This window comes from Empidonax traillii, unplaced genomic scaffold, assembly GCF_003031625.1.
Source record: "Empidonax traillii isolate 1590-97213 ecotype Southwest subspecies unplaced genomic scaffold, ASM303162v1 scaffold15:size5535645, whole genome shotgun sequence".
Classification (NCBI taxonomy): domain Eukaryota; kingdom Metazoa; phylum Chordata; class Aves; order Passeriformes; family Tyrannidae; genus Empidonax; species Empidonax traillii.
In genome coordinates this window covers 339534-360622 of record NW_020955208.1, presented here as the reverse complement: position 1 = coordinate 360622, position 21089 = coordinate 339534, and the positions used below count along the sequence as shown (strand labels likewise).

Below are 21089 nucleotides of genomic sequence, written 5' to 3'. Positions count from 1 at the left end.
GGGAGTGCAGAGAAACTCTGTTTTATTCGATTCTTGCAGTAGCACTCAGAGGCCCCGACTGCTCTGTTAGATTGATGCTGTGCCAAATACAAAAGGTTGGGTTTTGCTCCTGAGAGTCTGATGTCTGGGAGGAGGAGGAGGTAAGAAGGAGCAGAGCCTGTGTCTCCTTGCCCCCCTGGTCCGTTGTATGTGGGCCAGTTTCTCTGCAGTGTGTCAGAGATGAGTTTTAGAGAAGGTCACGTATCTGTCCCAAGAAGGGCTGGTGAACACGAATGGAAGGGGTTGTAGGATGTGAACTGAGGGAGATGTGTGTGTGATAAGACATGCAAGCAGGTGCATAGAAGTGGTAAGAAGTGATCCTGCAGGATCACTCTCTGATTTCTTTCCCACCCCCTAGGGCCTGGGTTTTAGGAGCAGATTATGAAACTGAGATGTGAACCTGCTGATCACCCACCATCCCTCCCTTGCTGCCACCCTGCAAGCAACCTTGACAGTGATAGGTAGTGAAAACCAGAAGGCTGAATTGCCTTGTGTGGCTACCTGCAGCATGAATGGATGTACAGTTGTACATCACCTCCCCTGTGCTTTTCTCTTGGTAACCTCTCTGTGGGTCTCTACCCTCCATGGTCCCATCCTCCCCGTCTGGCGTGTTTGTGCATAGCAGCTGAACCATCACCAGAGGTGTCCCTGCCAAAAATGCCCAGAGCACCATATGCTGAAACATGCTGTTGGACAAATGGCTTTGTTTTGCACTGGAGAAACTGGAGTCAAAATGTCACAGCAGTGTTTTGCACAGGAATAGATTGTTGCTTTCCAAAGGGCGGCAGTTCTGTCACTGGGTTTTACTTTGTGGTTCTGAAGCAGAACTGTTCCCACACAGTGAAACAAGACAATATTTTGGCTTTTCCATCCTGGTTTAGGATGAAAGGCAGTGTCAGAGCATTGGTCTTTCAGTGGGGTGGGTGCCATTTCCCAGCCCGTTGCAGCAAGAGCACACTCCCTGCCAGGAGGCAAGGATGAGTCCCAGGGATGTGCTGCTGCTGCTTTCAGCACGTTTGATCCAGCCCGGCTCTTTCAAGGTGTGTGGAAATGAGCTACAATCTCATCATTCCTGCAGAGGCTTCTCAGAGGAGATAGCAGAAGGGTCACAGCGCCTCTGGAAATCTCCCTTCAGGTGATGTGCCGTCGCATTTCACAGCAGACAGACAGAATAACCTTTAGGGCATGGTAAGAGGCAGCGTTTTGAACTCTGAGCAGGGGAGCTCAGGAGCTCATTTCTCTGACACATCATCTGTGTCCCTGCCAGTTCCTGCATCCCCCCTGAAATACCTTTGTCCTAATCCATCACTTCCTTAGCTGGAATTTAAAAAAAAAAAAAAAATCTGAGTAGTTGATCGCTCACGTGCCGGCCACACAAAAATCAGTCTCCGCTGGAGGAATGCACCCACACCCTCTGCCTTCAGCACTTTTGCCTTAATTTGAGCCACTCTCAGCCTGTGTGGAGATGGGGGGCTGACCCCACCAAGCCAGCTCCCAGCAGCAGAACAGCTCCCTGCCCTCTCTCACCAGTCCCTGCATTGCAGCCCTCCTATGTTGCATTTTGTCCCCCAGATTTATCTGCCACGGTCCTGGGGAGATGAGCAGGCTGGAGCCAGGTGAGCTGGGGCATGTGCAGGCTGGCACAAGCTGCCCTTACAAACCAGAGACTGTGCAGCACTGGGAGGAAATTGCTGTCTCTCCCTCCTCCCCTCTCTGGAGTAAATAATGGTACTTTTTATTTAGCTATTATTTCCCAGTGGCAGATATCTCCTTGGCTGTCTGTTTAACTATCTTTATCTCGCCCTCCTTCTCTGTTTGATATAGTTATAGATAAACAGATATCTACCTTATTTTAAATAACATGTTTTAAGAGACCAGTGGTATGGTTAACATAATGCAGCAGCTGTTGATTTGTCTTTCACTGTTGGTTTGTGGTGTTTTGTTTTTTTTTTCTTAAGGAAATGCTTTAAATAAGGGATACTTCATCTATTAAAAAAAATACACTTGTAGCAGCTGCTAAGCCCATCCATAAGCCTGCTTTACGTTGTATTTGTGATGGGACTGACAGTGCATGGAGGAGCCTGATTATACACAATTCCATTTTAGCAAGCCCTGCGATGTAATTTCACAGGGCGATCAGTGTTTGAATGTAATAGCAGCCTGTGCTAAGGTGTCAGAATATTAAAGGCGCTAATGGAAAAGCTCCCTGGTACACAAGGGGGACAGCATTACAGGAGACGTCGCAGATGGCTGGGCACTAAACTAATGGGGCAGGATCCAAGAAGGGAAAAAAAACCTAGAGAAGGGAGAGCTCACGGGAGCACGGGCACCTGCTTCCCTCTCACACGGAAATTAAACAGCGAGCGAGGGAGAGGCGAGCGTGTGTGTGTGTGTGTGTGTAAAGATAGAAACTAGGGGGGGGGAAATACCCCCTTGGAAGGGCTTGATGGTTTTGACAGTGAGCCTGGTGCTGGCTTTGCTTGGGAAAGGCTTGGGGTTGGAGTAAAGGGGTGTGTGTTTGAGGGACCGCGGGGCATGTCTGAGCATCACATTCGTCATTTGTGGCTCTGGAAAGAGGAGGGTGGTGGGGAGGGACTGTTATCCACCCTCTTGTAATATGGCAAAACTGCAGCTCTCTTTGGTGGTTGTTCATCTCCAGCTAAATCCAAGAAGGGCAAGATTTATCCACCTTTCTGCTGCCCTGACAGTGAGGCACATCTGCTGGGACCCTGTCATGCTGATTTCTGTCCTCATGTATACAGGGGCTGATGGTGTGTTTGATTACAGGGCAGTGCCGACAATTGCCTGTTTTGCAGAACTATTGAAGGCATCTTCTCCTTGCCCCTGAACCCCCAGTTTCCCCAGGAGCAGCCAGACTCGGACTGATCCGGTTCCTGTCTGTATGGCTGTGATGAATCATCCACGAAGTGTGTTTGTGGGTTTTCCTTCATATCTCACCCAGCTTCCTGCTCTGATGGCCACAAAGCTGTAGTGGAGAAAGGCTTAGCACTGGTTTCCTGCTTGAATTGGTTGGGGTGGTCGGGGGACAGCACTGCAGAACGTGAGCCCGTCCTTCCAGGGCTGAGAGGGTAAATCAGCCATGTGTAGGTACTCCCTGGAAGCTGTGTGCCATGTCATCATGTGTCTCTGCCTTCCAGGCACTTATTGGGAGCTGCCTGTGTGTCTTAGCATGGGGAGCCAGGATACATTGGGAGCTGATTGCATACATCAGCATAACTCAGCTTGGGTCTGTCATCCTGCAGTGCAGCCAGGAATGCCAGGACACCATGAGAAGGAAGCCTCCCTGCCTGTCCCAGACTGGGAAAGACACTGGGCATGTGTCCTCCAGACCCTTGTATCTGCACCAGCCCCTGCCTTCCTGCCGCAGCGCTCTGCTCCCAAGCCCAGACCTCCTGGTCCTGCAAGCAGCCCCCAATCCTTGAGCTGCTTTCTTGGTGCTTTATGGCTCTGCTTGTCCCCTCTCCAGGGCCAGCGCTGACTTGTACATGCTCCATCTCTTTTTCCCAGCCCTTCAGGGACCCAGACCTGTAGCTTCGTTTCATTTGTGACCAAACCCCGGGCTTTGACCCAGGTCTCCCCGGCATTAACCCAGTGTGTAGCCAGCTGCAGAGCACACAGCAGTCAAGAACATTTTATCCAGGATAATCCGTAGCCTGGGAGCAAGGCAGAGGCTGTTCTTGTTCAAACACAGGGAAATGTGAAGCCTAAACCGCTTGGCTCTTTGACACCCTGGAGTCAGGCACGCCGGTGTGTGTCCCTTGCAGCCTAAGCCAGGGCACATGGTAATCCCGTGCAGTGGCAGGGCCACCTCTCCGCTGCCTGACGGGGCCACAGCATCCAAATGCACCCCAGAGAGGGGATGTCGGTGGCTGCAGGGTCCATCCTTTCCCTCCTGAAGTTCAGAGGAGTTTTGGCAGTGAATCTGTGTAGCTGTGGCTGTGTTACACTACATCCTCTGCATCTTATTTGACATCTTAATGCCTTCCCATAAGCTTGATCTGCCCTCCTCCCATGGTCCAGGGGCACCTTACTCCTGTAAAGCACTTCCCAAAAGTGGGCAGGGCCAGGCAGCTCCTGTGTGCCCAGTGCTCACTTTTCCTGAAATAGACCATTCATCTTTTTATTTGTTTAATTTACTCCCTGGTGTGAGGCATAAAGATGTTGCTGTTCTAACAAGCAGCTTTGCAAATGGGCTGAAGTGGACACCAGCTGGGTTTGCCAAAGGCTCCCTGCATCCAGGACACGGGAGAAGCTGGCTGTGTGGCATTGTTCTCTGAAAAGCTTTCGAGTGCCATTGTTTGAAGAGGGCAGAGCACCAGGCAAGGCCCTAGAGCACCTTTTCGGCAACATGGGAGGATTTTGTCCAAATCTCATCCTCCCAGTGGCAGGAATTTCCAATTTTTTCCCTACTCCCACCCAAGTGGGGCCAAAGCCATGTGTGGTGTCTCCTTGTTCCGTGTGTGAGCTGCTCACTTTCCCCCTGCAGCTCTCAGAGGATTTGTGCTCTGGAGAGGGACCGTTCCCTGGCAAAGGGCACTGGACACTTCTTCCCCACTGTCCTCTCATGTCCAAGCCCCAGCCAAACCATCTCCTGCAGTGGCACTGCAGATATATTTGGCAGAAGACAAACGGCCTTCATTCTTATCACCCCCACCCGTTAATGATAAGCGCAGATGTTTAATCCAAGGCTTCACAGGTGCCACGCTGGGCAAAAGTTGTTTTTGTGCACCCAGTACCACTCGTGGGTGTTTGGGGAGCTCGGTGCACTGAGACAAACTAATTAAACCTGAGCGGTGTTAATGCGGTACCTGGTCACTCTGGAGGTCCCTCTTGCCGCCACGTTCGTAAAAATTAAATGCCTCTTATTAGCAGTGCAACAGAGATCTGTAATACGCGTGGACAGAAAGGCAGGGATGGATGGAGTCGGTGTCAGGGCAGCAATTGCTTATCATGCCTTATCTGGGAATATGAAACTGTATTGCATGACATCCAGAGGCAGGCTGAATAGATATGCCAATTCATCTCGAGCCCGGGCTTTGACAAGCTAGACTGCCCTTGTTGAAAGGCATCAGTCAAACAAGAGCTGCTGGCTGCTTTTCCCTTTCTTATACTTTCTCTCGCTCCCGCGCTCCCTCTCCCCCTCTCGCCACCTCCCCTCCCTCCGCCTTTTTTTTTTCTAAGCTTTTTCCACACAAAATTGAAAAGCTTTGGAAATAATAATAATAAAAGCCCCCCAAACTTAATACCGTTTTAAGTACACCCCCCCCTCCCTCCCTCCCCAAATGGGATTGATAAGGAACCCCAGTGTATGAAGGCATGTTTAGATAACATTGAGAATATTATAGCGAGTGAGAGAAAGTAGGGGGAAAAGCTTCCTGCCGCGTCTAAGCCGGGAAAGGCGACGGCACCCTGGCTAATACGAGTGTTTAATATTTGATGTGTTGGGATAAAGCAGGATCACCTTCGAATTGAATTGAGTGTCAGAATGAGAATCTATTACTGAAATTCTTGTGTGATTTGACAGCAAAGCAGACGATGTTATTCTTCACTAGTTACCGCAATCTTCTCCCCTACATCACTTAAATATTTTTTTCTTTGCTTGAGTAAACACACATTATCCTTTTTTTTCCACCTCCCTTTCCTTTTTTCTCTCCCTCTTTTATACTTATTTTTTATTTATTTTTTTCTTAAATCAAACCTGCCTTTCACGGGGCTGATGGAGTAGATTGTTATTTCTTTATTTGTCCTATTAAATGGAATTCCTGATCATTTAATCCTGCTTTTGTAAGTGATTTAAAAATACTTGAAAAGCTGTGAATGTGGCAACACTTCTGACTAAACTGCTTAAAAGGGACACGTTACACCTGGGTTTATCTCCTACCTCCTGACAGCCAGGCAGGGAAGCAGACTCCAGCGCTGCTGAAGCCATCCCAGGCTCTGTGCCTCAGTCCTGCTGGGTGAGCTTTCCTCCGTGCCTTCCCTGCAACAGAGGAGCTCTGCTGGGGCTTGGCAAGTTGCTTGTTCATTACCTGCCTCTTCTTTAATTGCATTCAGCCCCGTCCAGGAGTCTTACCACTGTATGACTTGGTGGTGGGGTCACCCCCTCAGCGGTGTTACGTTTGTCTTACGTCCTGCTGGAAAACTTGCATGGCAAAAAATCCCGACAAGAAATGTCCACTTCCCATCCCTGGAGTGTCATGCAATTAAAATGGTATGTCACGGGAACACCCTGGAGCTTCCCCTGTCCTGGGTGCTATTCAGGGATGGCCTCCAAGGTACTCCCAGCCCCAAAACCTGACATTCACTAAAAACATTTCAAGCTGTGTTTAAAAGTTCACTCAGTCATAGACATGACCTCTTTTTTTCTTCCCACCATATGAGGAAATATAAAACTTTGACACGTCATTGTAGGATGAGGAGAGTTAAAGGCAAATGCTTATTTTGGGGGGACACAGCATACAGTTGACATGACAAGAGGAGGAAGATGCTTTTGCTGTTCCAAAGACATTTTCTCTGTTGTGAAAATGTCAGGGGGTTCAGCTTTGATCATCGGGCAGCTGTGCCCAGCCTGATACTGGGGGAGCTGTGCTGGCACCTGCTGCTTGCCCAGGCCTAGGGCAGCTGGGAGAGGTCAGAGCCGCTTTCTGTCTGTTTAAACCCATGTTTTTCTCAGGTGTCTTTTTGAAATTCTGAATAGAAACTTTGAGCAAAAAACACCTCTTATTCCTTACTGCCCACCCTTTAGCATCTTGTCAAACTGCTGAGCCCCTTTGCTCCTGGGAGAATTTTTTCCAAAGGAAATATTTTCTCCTTGCCTGAAAGTGTCTGTATTAATATTAAAATTACAATTAGCAGATGAAACATATAAAACCTCTTGGGTAGGAACTGTAAAATAAAATGACAGAGTTGCCCAGCTGGTCAGGGTAGCAGGAGAGACTGTGCTGATCCTGGCAGTTCTTGCTGCCATGATTTGTGAACATGGTCGTGCCACTGCTAAGCACAAAGCCCCGCTTCCCTCCTGCCCTTCAGCTAAAGCACCCAGGGAGATGCAATGCCTGCAACTCCAGTGGAGGGCAGAGGGGCCAGGGGCTGGCCAGCAGGTCACAGCATCGACATGTGCAGAAGGGACGGGGCTGGCTCTGTCAGCATCAGCACATTGCCCCTAGCAGAGCTCCAGCAGCTCCGTGAGGACCAGCCCTGTCTCTTCCTGTGCGTGCAAGAAGGATTTGTGGGGCTCCCCGTGTAAGTGAGCATCCTGACCTCTGCACAGGTGACCTGTTTGCATGCTGTGGGATGTTAAATTTTGCCTTAATGTGACTGCCGAACACCAGTTTTTGTGAAGTGTGCCGGGCACTTCCCCGTAAATAAATGATGGAGCATTATTCAGTCCACTTAGATCAATACATCAGCTTGACAAGTTCCAGTTCCTGGAATTTTCTGACACCCTGGAACATCTTCTCTGCCGCTGTGCTGCCTATAATCCATGGTGTGCAGCTCAAACAAACTCCAGGGAGCAGCACATCAGGGCCCAACCGTGTTGGTGCTGCCGCCTTGCCAGCCCTGGCGTTCCTGGGGACGGGTGCTGATGTGCACTGGGATTGCAGCAAGGGCAGGCAGGCCAAACTCAGTGCCAAACTGCACAAACCCTGTGCTCCATGGGACTGCCCAGCCCCACTGGCATGCCCTCCATGCATGTGCTGCTGTGCCCCATGTTTTATCCTCACTTCTTGGTTTTGGATTTTCTGCGGGATACGTGAGGTACAGGTTGCCTAAGGACCTACCTCCCCATACCAGCACTTTTAACAAGGTGTGGATTATCTGTGGTGCATGGAAACACAGTATGTTACTAATCTCCTGCTGCTGTTAGCTCACATTTATCACAGGAGGATCTGCTTACCTTTGATTCGAGATCCCTCCATCAGGGACCCAGGGCAGTATTTGTCTGTGAACTGCTGCGTGTGCCTATGGGATTGTATAAGTAAATAAATATAATTAATAATCATCTGACTTCAGAGCAGCATTGGCAGGGAGGTAAATGTAACCTTCATAGAATTACAAACAAAATCAAGAGAAGAAGGAAAACCTTTCTAGGAGCTTGTATGAATGAAGAAATTGTATCCAAGCTGCTTGGAAATTATTCTGCTGGCATTGTTTGGGTGGCTTTTGGAAGATCAGAAGCATTGAGTTTTTCTCTAAATCAGGATTCTGTCCAAAAACATTTTAAAAATAGCTTTTTTAAAAGATGTCTGTGTTTTCTATCAGTTAAAATGTAGATAAAAATAAAAAGCCCCCGGATCCTGGTCCTGCTTCAGCATCTGACCTAAAAGGGAGCAACCCAGTCCCTGCAACACCAGGACTGAACTGGAGGGAGGGACAAAATAGCGCGGTTTTCTCTCAGAGAGGGTTTCATGACGTTTTTTTAAATTCTTTGCGAGCGAACCGAGGGCGTCTCAGACTTTTTCACAGCTTGCCAAAGGGATAAACGCTGAAGGGACAGAGGTCTGTGCCAGTGCCAGCAGCGGGGGTGTCCTGGTGGCTGCAGTGAGCCCGTGGCCATGGCCACCCCCGTGGGCTGGGAACCCCGGCGTCAGGGAGCCACCGGCGCTTTCTGCCTCGCTTTAACAGTCAGAAGAAGAACTTTCCTGTTTAAAGATTAAACGTTGTCTTTAAATATTAAACAGCAAAGCTCCTCGCTCTTGATTGTGTGGCTGCTGCCGGCAGGCGGCTCAGAATTGCCACTTTTAATTAAAAACTTTATTTTCCAGCGCAGCCTGGCGATGGCTCCTCCTCCCGGCCGGTGCTGGCTGACCTCTTCCCTGCCTGGCCTTCATCCCTTCATCATCACTGCCTGCACTTCCCTCTGCCTGCAATAGTGACGGTCCCTGCCAGCCCCGGAGTGTGAGCAGCCTTGTCTGGGACTGATCAATGCCCCCGGCACTTCCTTCCAAAACCCCAGGAAAAACAATTAAAACCCGATCGATCCTGCAGGCAGCTTTGAATATGCATAAGTGCACACTTGACCTTCAGTGGTCAGGCCAACTTCCACCCTGGCTGCTTAGCTAGTTTGCTCAGGTATTGTGGCTGTTCCGAATGACCTTGATCAGGAAAGCAGAGCGCTGTGCAGGGATGGGCCCGGTGCTGATCCGGGGGCTGGGGCACGTGCTGCCAGCTCCCCGCTGCTGCTGCTGCTGCTGCAGAGCCAGGGGAGGCAGGCCGGGATTGGCACTAGCACCCAGCTGCCAGGAGCTTTCCAGAGCTGTCCCCATGGCTTTCCAGAAATCCTGCCAGCCTCCCGCTGTGCTCCCTCAGTTGCTCCTGGCCAGGCTCCAAGGGATTCGTCTGGGCTGGGAAGGCAGCCTGTGATATGGTAGGTCCCTGGGCAGGGAAATCCCCAGTCTTTCCCCATCCGGGGACATTCCTTCCCCAGGGATGGCCCCCACTGCTGTCATCCTGCTGGTGCTGAGCACAAGAACCTTCCTGTGCTGTGCCTGGGTTTGCTCTGTGGGATGGAGCCCAGGAGAGGGAGCCACATGTGGAACCACTTCTGCCATCATCCAGGGCCCCCAGTGGTGCAGGTCCCATCCTGCACCCCAGCCTCCAGCTCCCTCTCACTGTGGCTGGCCAGCCTGCATCCCGACCATGGCAGTGAACATGCCAGAGTGTATTTGTCGAAGGCAAAAGAAACCTCCCCGTTGTGTACACAAAGTGTAATTTCAGTGAATTATGCATAGACTTAATTAGGAGTTTTAATTGCTAATCATCTCCCAACAGGATTAGCAATGCTGTCTATTAATTATCTGTGGAGCCCTCTGTTTTGCTAAGGCAGGAGGAACAAAGCAGCATGAATGGTTACGTGGGCCACTAATAAATTAACTCCCTCAAGCCCTGTGGCTCTCGGGGGGGGGGCTACAGGCAGCAGGGGCTGTTCAGGGGCTGGACCTGCCCGTGCTGGGCAGAGCAGCAGGTAGCAGGGAAGAGGGGCTGGCAGGAGGTTCCAGTGGCAGGCAGGTGGCTGGTGGGGCTGGTGGGGGCCACCGCTCAGCTCTGCTTGTCCAGTTTGGCTCCGTTCCTGCTGCAGAGAGTATCTCCATGGCATTTGCAGCCTGCGGAGGGTGTCGGCAATGCCCCGCCACACTGTGGCTGCAGTTAGCGATGATCCCCCCTGCAGGAGGGAGATAGGGGCTGCTGGATTGACCTGATCTCATCTGGGGACAATGGCCCTCACGGCAGCAGAGATAGTGCCGGCGTGAGCGACGCTAAGCCCACGCACCCTTCTTACTGCTCACAATGCGTTGCTGAGCTTAATTCCTCCAGATGAAGAAGATATGTGGCTGTCAGGCTGTAATTACAGCCGTGCGTGTCACACACAGGGCCTGGCTGCTTTTATGTTTGCATTGTCCGGTGGGGTTTTGTGCTGCTCAGGCTCCCAGCTGCCTTGCTCCTGCTGGATACCCTACCAGGGAATGCAGTGGGGATGGAGCAGGCTCCCTCTGGCCAGACTGCAGGCTCTGTTCAGTGGGGTGAGCAGTGCTGTCTCCCAGTGGGATTTCACCCAGTGATGGAGAGCCCTGAAGCAACTGGAGTCTGGGGGTGGATAGGAGAGGGAGTCTGGAGGGCTGTGCTTTCCGGAAGGGAAGGGGCCTTCTGGCCAGGCCAGCCTGGGCATGGGCACCCCTTTCCAAATCCCGCTGACTCCTGCTGCTGACCCCAGCTTTAGCGAGGCAGGGATGTTGTTGGAGCAACCAAGAGACCTGGGTGATGAGCTCACAGCCCCTGGCTTGCCCCGGCACGGCAAAGGTAGCCTTGAGTGATGCAGATCCCTCCCTTGTGAGGGTTATCACCTGTACAGGACACCCCCAGAGGTTCTGGACGCCTCTTCTCTGAGGAGCACCACGTGGGACAGGACAGGGGAGGGTGCTTTGTGTGGGCAACTCCAGGAGAGCTGCTGTGAGGGTGGTGTGTGTTCCTGCACTGAACATGGTGAACGCAGACCCACACTATCCCCGGGGGCAGCCAGACTCGGGCAAACACAAATCACGTCTACACACGGGCTGTGCTGTCTGACACTCTGCTTCTCTCTTCCAGGCGTACAGCTTTGCCATGGGGAGTTGGCCAAAGAACGGGCTCTTAGACATGAACAAAGGACTGAACCTACAGCACATAGGGAGGCCTCACAGCGGGATAGGTGAGTGTTGCTGCCGCTCCGGGTGCGCGGAACATGCCTCAGCTCCAAGATTTTGTCTGGTCTGGGGTGCTGAGAGCCAGCCAAAGGACTGCAGAGTCTCCAGCTGGTAAAAGGGATGCAGATGTGCCAGGGCAGGATGGGCACACGGATGACCTCCCTGTCCCTGGCATATCCCAACGTGCCAAACATACCTGCAGGTCCCTCTGGCTGGGGAGCTGCTTTCTGCCTTGGCTGCTCTAGCAGTGCTTGTGTTGGGGTTGGATGTGGGGCAGCACCAGCTTCTGGAGCACAGGGCAAGGATCCCCAGGCTAGGCGGGATGCTCTTCCTGCTGGATCAGTCCTCGAGTTGCTCTGGATGCTGTGTTTGTCCTTGGGAAGGAAGGCTCTGCCAGGCAGCACAGCCTTGGGAGCTGGCGGGAAACACACTGCAGAGTGAAGAAGCGTGGTCCCAGCTGGAGAACTGGATCATCATCCTGTTTGCTCACATGTGTGATGAGTTTCGTGGCCCTGCAGCCTGCTCCAAGATAAACAACTGATAAACAGTGCTTCGAGATGAACAGTGTCAGAGTTCTGTGTATGCCCCAGCTCCTCTGCATCAGGGATCAAAGTGATATGAGGGAGACCCGGCCCAGGACACTGAGGCCATATATCTGCCTGCTATGTAGCCCTGGGGATGCAGAGCTGGGACAGCAGCAGGCTGTGCTATGGGCAGGAGCTCAGATTTACTGGGCTGTAGACAGGGCTGTGACTCAGGGCTGCATCACTCTTGCCTGTCTTGTTTCTCTGAGGGGCAGTGGATCACCTCTTGGAGACCAGTGGTCAGGTGTTCCCTCTGCCTCCCAGCCCTTCATCCTCAGTGACATTTGAGCATTAAAGTTTGCAAGGAGGTAAGATTTACTTGGAAAAGTCACCAGCTACCCGGGCCTTGAAGAGGCTGTTTAATATTGTTTCAAGACTCTAACCATTAAACTCTCTAATCAATCCAAGTTAAGGAGATGAATTATTTAAAGCTCACCAGCTTTTAATTAGCAAGCTCCTTTTGAACTATGGATCTGGTTGCATTATTGACAGAGGTAGCATTAAAATTTGCTTCCTTGCCTGGGAGCAGATTTGCCTTGCTTGTGTGCCATGTTGGGGAATCACAAGGAGGGAGCAGGGACTGCAAGGAGTTGTATGTGCATATCCTGCTCTGGAGGCTTAGGCTTTTCCTAGGGTCTCCCTGGGGATGCAGACTTGGTTTCTGCTTCATTGTTCCTCATTTTATTTATGTCATGAGCTCTCTGTTGCTGTCATCCCTTACTCCAACAAAGCATCCACATCTCTGGAATATCATCTGTCTGCCATTAGTTTCTGCCCATGTTTGTCTCAGTGCTGTTGTCTTGCACAGGTGGGACTCCTCTGCTTGATGGAGTTCAGAGAGATGCTGTTCATGTCCCTCCCGTTCCAGTCCTTTAAGAGGGTTTTGCTTCTTCATTTTTGCCAAACTCCCTCTGTGAGGGAGCACTCCCAGCTCTCTCTCTACGGGGTGAGCTGTGGGTGAAATGCCCATGGAGAAGCAAGGCCCAGCAACCAAGCTCCATTCTTGCAGCACTTCATCCCAGTGGCAAACCTGCCTTTCCCATACCGTTTGGAAAGGGTTTATGTAGGTGCTGTGAAGGATGCCAGGCCAGCAGCGTGAGAATCTCCATCTCCCTGGTACTGCCAGTGGTGCACCTGTGCCCCGTGTGTTACAGCCTATGCTGGCTCTTGCATTTGAGCTGGCTCCAGAGCAGATCTGTCTGGGATGTCTACAATCCTCTGACTGCCTGCAGAGGTGGCAGCCACTGGCACCCTCTGCCGAGTGGCTTTACTGCAGGCTGAGCCCTCGGGAGTGAGCTGGAGGCTCACTGAATGGCAGCTGGGGAGAAGAACTCCTCCTCCTGGCCAGCTTGGGAGCCCCAGGCACGGCCACTGCCCGTGGTGTTTTGGCTGTTGGCTTTGGGGCTTGGTAGCCCAGTGTGCTCCCGGGAGAAGGCGAGGGGTGATGCTGATGTCTGGAGACATGACCCCTAATCAAGGATTGTTGCACAAGAAGAGAGTGGAGAATGGTGAAGCACACTACCTGCCAGCCTCTCGCTGCCCACAGTGAGCCAGGAGCTGGCTGTGGTTCTGGGGATGGTTCCCATGTGGTCTGGAGCCTCCTTTCTCTTTGTCCTCAGTCCTGGGGTGCAGCAGGATTTGGGAGCTGAAAGGAGGATTTCCAAGGGCATCTAAGGTGGGTATGACCAGGATCAACCTCTGATTTTCATGGTTACTGGTGTCCAGAAATCTGCAAAACAAAGAGGGCTGAGAAGGGAGCAGCAAGATTTGTTAGCCAGTCTCACCAGTTTCACAAATACCATGTCATCTAAGAGACTGCCTGTGCAGCTCCTTTCCCAGGAGCGTGGGGAACCTCTCCAGTGTGGGGAGCGGTCCAGGGGGATGCAGACATTCCTGTGAAGCCTCAGCTTGCTTATGCAGGAATGTGCAACACGGATATTTCCCTTCAAATCTGACAGAAAAATTGCAGTGGATGGCCACTTGCTTTTGCAAACAATTTGCAAGGAATTTTTCTGTCTTGCCTGATTGGTTGTGTATTGCTTTCTTTTCAAACCACTCTCTGACTCACTGTCTCAGCAGATACTGGCTCCAAATCCCTGCACTTGGCATGCTCTGGGACCAGTCCCACTCCATGCTTCGTCTTCTCTCTTCCATCGTGTCCAAAATCTGGGGAGTTCAGGGAGCTTGACACCCTGCAGGGCCAAGGCCAGATTCTGGATGGGAACCACCTTTAGCATCTGGTGCATATGGGCAGGAGGGTCTCGTGCTGAGCACAGTGGAGTGTCCCCACATCCCCTGGGATGGATACACAGCTGCACACAGAGCAAGTTGCTGCACAGAGATCAGGCTGTAGCTTTCACCTGGTTTCTGCTCGTGAGCAAGTGAGCTGCAAATCTTGTCGAGGGGTTAGAAAAGTGATTTGTGTCCCCCAAACACACTAAAGTCTGTCTGCATACCCTGCAAATACAGCTGCCTTGGGTAAGGACGGGTGCATGTCTGGTGCCATTGTGTTCTTGGGAGGGAAAAGGTAAAGGAAGGGGAGAAATGTCAATATTTCAGCTTCCTGAGAAGCGCTGGGCAGAATAAGGAGATAGAAAAGTCAGAGAATTCCTCTTCCTGAGAGTGAGGATGCAGAAATTACCTGAGAGGTCAGAAAAGAGCAAAAGGGGCATGATGCTATTCTTTCATAACTTTTCTCAGGTTGATATTTCAGCTGAAAGGATTCCTCCTGGGCTGAATGTGGCCCTGAGGGCCGGAGGGGGACATTTTTCTGCAACTTCCATCTCATCCTCTAACACAGATTAGTTATACATCAGCTGCAGCGTGGGCTGTAGAATCTTGGGTTGAGGAACTTGGTTTTGTCTGCTGTTTTCTTGACCCTCAACAAAATGAAGTAGAGTCTTGCCAAGCAGTTACTCAATCTCACATATGTGTGGACATTGCCATTCTTAAAACATGTGTTTGAGGTGATGGTTGCCAAAAATGAGCTGCTGCAGCTTGTGATGGGGATCTTGGCACTCGCACACGGAGACCAGCATTCACAGGCTCCACACCAGTGGAGCTGGGTACTTGTGTTAGGGTCTCTGTAATGATAATCAGAGGTTGATCTAGATCAGAAAGATCAAAATCCCAGGTTTTAGTGACAGCAGATCACTTGCATTCAGAAATTTCTATTTTTCTGGGTTTGCCTTTCTTTTTAACCTTCTTCCCTGAAAGATGGTCAAGTTTTACTGAACAGGACCCATGAAACCAAGTACAGCTTTCCTTATCCCTGACCAGTTGTTCTGGTTATTCTTTTACTCATCAAATACTCTATTTTTGCTACATTTATTTTGATCGATGATGTAACAGAATATGCCTTTAGTCTTAGTTTTTAGATATTTTTTACATTAGCAAAACGGTGAATCACTTATTTGCTCTTGAAGAGGTGGTGATTAAATTATTACTCATGATTGCTCTTTTGGATGAAAACTGTAGTGCCATGCTAAAGTACCCCAGCAGTAGTTTGAATTGATTTTATTAGTAAAATCCTCTTTCCCTTGCAGATACGCAATACAGAACGGAAAGTAAATTTCAGAATCCTTTTTAGGTTAAAACACCTGGTGCATGAAACCAAAGCAAGAAGTGATCAGTGAGTTGAAGAAGTGCTTCTGGAAACTACTACCCTTTCAAGACTTTAGAATTAGTACATCTCATCCTCTCCCCCCTTAGTTGATTGGTTTGTTTGTTTCCCTGGTTATGGAAAGATAAAAGGCACACCTTCTTTTTTGTTGTCAGTCCTTTGCTGTTTCTCAGCTCTGAATAAGCCAGTTCTTGAACTGCAATTATACCAGAAACAGGAAGAAGTTTCCAAATCTGCAGAAGTAGCTGCTCCTGCTGGGAAAGTTTGTTTCTCATCTGTCAGCTCTGCTTCCACCTCCAGCGCATTGACCGTCTTCAAAACGTGACATTACCCCTTGCTACTGATCTTTTTTGAATCTAATTGAATTTGAGTCTTTAAAGTTTAGGCTTTAGCACGCACATTATTGTGATTTTACATTTAGTTGTAAATGTCTGGTTTGTTTGGAGGGTTTTTTTTTTTTTTTAGGGGAAAGAGGGTAACCAGGCTTCTCTGTGTGGCCTAATTGTTGTCTCTTGCTAACGAACCTGCAGTACCCATCCCAGGTGACCAGGAGGTCTGGTCCCACAGTAGCACCTGTCTTGATGTGGTGCCCTCCCTGGGCTGTTTTACACCAGCTGGCATAGTCCTGTGAGCTATGAGCCTCTGTGCAGGACTCACCATCTTCCCTGCGCCCGTGGTTCCCCTGGCAGGGGCTGTGCCGTGCTCCGTCCATGGGGATCTCTGCCGTGCCAAATGGAAAAGCCCCACCTGCCTGGGCAGGTCAGCAGCCCACGCTGTGAGCGACCCAGCAAGCCACCGTGCCTTCCTGGCTCCGTCTCTCTCTTTTCATTTACTGATTGGAAATCTCGGAAGGTTAGGATGTGATATTGTTCCTGATCCAGAGCATTAATTAGGCCTCAGAAAGAAGAAGAGGAATTGCGTGTTTTTAACGGTGAGGTTAATGGGATGCTCGCAGAGTAGACAGTTTTAATGAGCTTCAACTCGATGTGCAGTGAGTTTACTCTTTGTGTTAAAAGGGTCACACTGCAGTAGTTTGATGTGGATTGTCTCCTGGCCCCCGGTGTCATAGGTGAGCGTCTGTCAGAGTCCAGTCAGAGCACATTTACTTAGTGACACGATTCTAATTAACTACCTCGAGCTGCCACCACCACGGGGAGCCAGGCCAGCGCCTGCCGGGGTGCCTCCTGCCTGGCAGAGCTGTCCCTCTCCCCAGTGCTGTGCCCAGCTTGGCTGGGCTGCTCTGAGGTGACACCGGAGGAGAGGGCGGCGAGGGCCGCGCTCGCCGAGTGCGGTGGCAGCTGATGGGCCACCCGCCCGCCGTAATGGGGGCCTCTGGCTGTCAGCGCCAGCTCTCCCCCGTGCATCTCGGCGTAGGGGGGCTGATGAGGCTTTGCCTCACCCTTGGGAGGTGCTGGGAGTGCGTGGTCCTGGCGGCTTGCTGGCTTTATTTCAGCCTCCTTCTCGCTCTTCCCCGTTTTCCTTTCCCCTCTTTGATTTTCCTGCCTCTCTCAGGGGTGCAGCGTCTGTGGGATCCTCGCTCACCCTTGGTGCCCACCTGCCTCCTCTGCATCAGGGCAGGGGGAACAAGGAGGTGGACAGCATTTTGGGAAATTCATCTTCATGTTTTTAACCACTTTCCACTGGACCAAAAAACCCAGGCAGAGCCAGTCCCATCCTCCCTGTTCCTCCCAGGGTATGGAAGAAGCCTTGGAGAACTCTGTACTCCCCCAGAGCAGCATCCTGTTCTTTTTCAGCTCTTCATTTCTCAGTGGAGGTGGCACACAGCTGGTGCCAAGCCTGGGGGCAGTGCCATTTGCACCACACCATCCTTTTGCCAAGGGATACCGAGAGGGCTGACTCCTGTAGAGGGGAAGGGGCTCACTCCTGCAGAGCGGGACACGGGGCTGCCTTGGGGCACTGCCCCGCACACACAGCAGCCCCAGCCCAAGGCAGGAGGGGAGGGACTCTGAATTAAATAATTAAAAGAGACTCAAGTAAAAATCAACAGAAATGTCACCAAATGAGCAGTGTCATTTTGAATTAGTGCTCGTAAAGGTCAGGCGGATCCAGAACAGGTGGAGCGGCTGCGTGCCGGGTGTCGCGGCCAGGCAGCGTGTCCTGGCACCCAGGAGGGGTGCAGGGTCCAGCACAGCCGCTCTGGGGCATCTGCTGCACCACGGGCACGGGGACAGGGTGGCAGGCAGGTGGCAGGGGGTCCTGATGCGAGCACTGGGTCCCGCATCCACGAGGAAGGGTGGGGAGGGAGGGCCGGCCGGGGTGGCCAGTTAGAGGATGAGCAACTGTCAGAGTCCAGTCAGAGCACATTAACGCGGTGACATGATTCTAATTAACTACCGTGAGAGGTGTCACAGCTGGAAAAGCAGTGAGCAGAGACAAGCTTTTAAAAAAAGAAAAAAGCAATGTGACAGTCTTTTTTTTTTTCCCCCTCTTTCTTTTTCTTTTCTTTCCCTTTTTTTTTTTTTTTTTTTTTTTTTTTTTTTTTTTTTTTTTTTTTTTTTTTTTTTTTTTTTTTTTTTTTTTTTTTTTTTTTTTTTTTTTTTTTTTTTTTTTTTTTTTTTTTTTTTTTTTTTTTTTTTTTTTTTTTTTTTTTTTTTACTCTTGTATGCTCTCTCCCCTCCATGTGGGAGTGGATCTAAAGATAATTAGGATGTCTGGCTGCTTGGGAACCTGAGCCAGGGCTCTTTTGCTTTCAGTCATTTAAGTTTTCGACATCTCTCTGAAGGGACTTGGTGGCGCAGTGGATTACTGCGCGCCAGAGTGACAGAACACTCTTCTAATCGTAAACCCTTTTTAGAAAGGATTCTGCTCTCCCTTTTTCCCCTGGAGCAGCAGGGGGTATGTTCTGATCACTGCAGCTCTGTTCCCATACATGCTACAATGGGAAACTCAAGGTCTTTCAGCTGTTTCCTGCAGTTAACAAAGGAGACACAGAAGAAAGAAAGGAAGGATGATTGAGTGTTTGTGTTGACTGCACTCACCCCTCCGTCCTACCCTGCCAAAAGTTGGTCCAGAGCCTGTCCAACCCCAGTGCCTGCTTGGGGTATGATGGATTCGTCACACCTTGCCCTTGGAGAGAGTTTGATGGCTGCAGGGACTTCAGCTGCCTGAGAAAAGTCAGGGTGCTGTCATGTGCCCCTCCCAGCCCCCAGGCAAGCAGCGGCAGTGCCTGCTCCCTGGGGTTGTGTGGAAGGTGTGTGCAAGCCCCTCTCTTCTGGCTGGAAGTGGTTATGTTTGCAGCACCAGTGTTAGACTGAAGATTTAAGAGGGACTTTTTGGATTGTTTGCTGTGCCGCAGTGCCTGGGAGGCCCAGCTACAGCTTGGGGAAGATCTGCCTCAAGCCTCAGATCTGGCTGATCCCCAGCAGGACAGCATTGCCATCATCCTGGAACTGCCCTTTGGCACGAGGGCTGCTCTGGTTCCCTCTTCCTCTGGCTTGTGGTTTTAGGACCAGCAGGTAGAACATCTTCACTAATGCTTGTTCCCCTGCCCTTGTAACAGCAGCACTTCCCAAGCAGTGAGATGTGTGTTAGGTAAGAAGCCTTGGAAGATCATTAACTTTCTGCAGAGCTTCTTCTGCGAAAAGTAGCAATCTAAAACACTGAGTGACATTTTGATTTCCCGTAGATTCTTTTGGTGCCTCGGTGTCTCTCTGCGATACATCCCAGACAAGGCTAAATTGGTAGCGTGTCTTCCCTTACCTGCGAGGAGGAGAAGAATGTTAATGAAGATAAATATTGTGTTAATGAACATAAACATCTCAATTAAGGGCACGGATTGCCTGCCCTTCTCTGCTCACGACATGGGTGGAAGGTGTATTTTAACATCAAGCTGCCCTGTGACAGCAGTGTGTCCCCAAATCTGCCCTTCCATGCCTGCATCCTGGGGGATCACAAGGATGCTGCTGTCCCTCTCAGGTCAGCCCTTGGCATCCATGTGTTCCCATCTCAGCACTGCCTGGAATGCGTGGGGCTGGTGGCTGTGAGCATTGTGGTCCCCCTCTGCAAGGAGGAGTGACTCCTGCCTAAGTTTTACTGAGGATCCACCTTTAAGGAGAGTGGTGGCAGAGGTACAGAGGGAAGGCTGTGTCAGCAAGGGATGCCAGGTTTAAAGCTGCCCCGCTTCACCTAATGAGAACTGATTGCAAGGTGCAGGAGGGCAGGGGGTACCAGTCAGCCAGAGAGACTCCACTGCAATTTAACAAGTTTTCATTCCCCTGAGTTCCCTGATAAGACCCCCCTCTAAGTCTGTACAGGAATTCATAAGAATAGGATAATTAGGATGTTTCAAAGCTGCGACCCTCAGAGGAGTCCTTGGATTAATCTGTTTTTTCCCTTAAAGACATCTGTAACTACAATCTTTGTTTCTCTTCTCTTCTTCACCCCCCTCCTCCTTCCTTTCCCCCCTTGTCTGTCTCTGTATCTCCTGTCAAACCGTGGCAGACGTAAATGACAAAGAAATCAGAAAGAGAGATCAATGCAGTCCAAATTAGCACTTGGAGATAGACTGTGCTGGAGATGTCAGAGCCTGACCCCAGTTGATCTGCCAGCCTCCACTAGTGATATTATGCAAATTGCATCCATCTGGCAGAGCCCAGTAAAGGACTAATGGGGCAGGGAGGGGGCCGGGATCAGGCACCTTTGGGAAGGGGAGAGAGATGGGGGGTCTTTGGGCAGGGGTCCGTGATCGACAGGGGAGATAAGGTACTGCATTGGCTTCCTTTGCGCTCCTGGGCGGATTAAAAACCAAACTCCAGATAAGACATAACCAAACTTCATTTCGCTTTTTATTTTATTCCTTATTGCTGCCCCCACACAACCTACTACCAAAAAGACGGGGGGGGGGTTGGGGGGGAAAGAAAAGGTGGTTCTTGGCGCTCTTGTTTCCTGCACGTCATTACCACTAATGGCAGTTTGAGGGGAGAGACAAAGTCGGGGAAAGAAAGCAAAAAAAAAAAAAAAAAAAAAAAGCTGGCCGCTTAAAAGACTGTTGTAATAGGAGCATGGATAATAGAAATCTCAAATTACGATGATCGCCTTGTTAAGAAGTTTGAAAATACGGCCAGATTGTCTTTAATGAGAGAAATATGGCTGTTAGTTAGTGAAGGAGGAGGGAATGGACCTTGTTTCAAGATCTGTAGCTCACCCATCAAAGAGGCACCGTCTGTTTCATTTCAAAATCCTGCTCCTCTGCCTGATATTAAAAATAGTTGTTAAAGGCTTTGACTAGCAAGACAATTCTCTTTGACTTCCTACTCTCTCTCCACCTCCCCCAAAAGACTTCGCCAGGGTAACTTCTGCTTTAAAAAAACGGCCAAGCAAAGAAAGAAAGAGGAAAGTTTTGGGCTGCAGGGTGGTACTGCCCCTGGCACCCTGGGGTACCCAGGGAGCACTTCCAGCACTGTGGCTGTTCCCGTTGTGGCAGAGGAGAGCCCCTTCCCTGCCATGAGCCTGCTGTGCTGGACTGAGCACTGAGATGTGGTACCATCACTGCTTTCCTCTTGGCAGCCCCGACCCAGGCACGGGACAGCGGTGGCTTTTTTTGGCAGCTGAGCCCCCGTTAAGCACCTTGGTGCTGCTATCCTTTACTCTCCCTGGAGCCTGGGAAGTGGCACCGGGCCAGGG

At 50.6% G+C, this 21089-nt stretch overlaps 1 protein-coding gene across 3 annotated transcripts in view; it reads left to right on the top strand.

Annotated features, from left to right (window-relative positions):
• The window catches only part of ERI3 (ERI1 exoribonuclease family member 3), a 127145-nt gene that overhangs the window by 79807 nt on the left and 26249 nt on the right, over positions 1-21089 (top strand). Inside the window, exons 7-8 of one of the 3 annotated variants that reach the window (XM_027892718.1) lie at positions 11146-11245; positions 11584-12095. In XM_027892718.1, the coding sequence (XP_027748519.1) occupies positions 11146-11245; positions 11584-11681 (198 nt within the window). In that variant the 3' untranslated portion in view covers positions 11682-12095. Of the gene's footprint in view, positions 1-11145; positions 11246-11583; positions 12096-21089 lie in introns of those variants that run through there. The other 2 variants (XM_027892708.1, XM_027892727.1) reach the window with 2 other exon arrangements.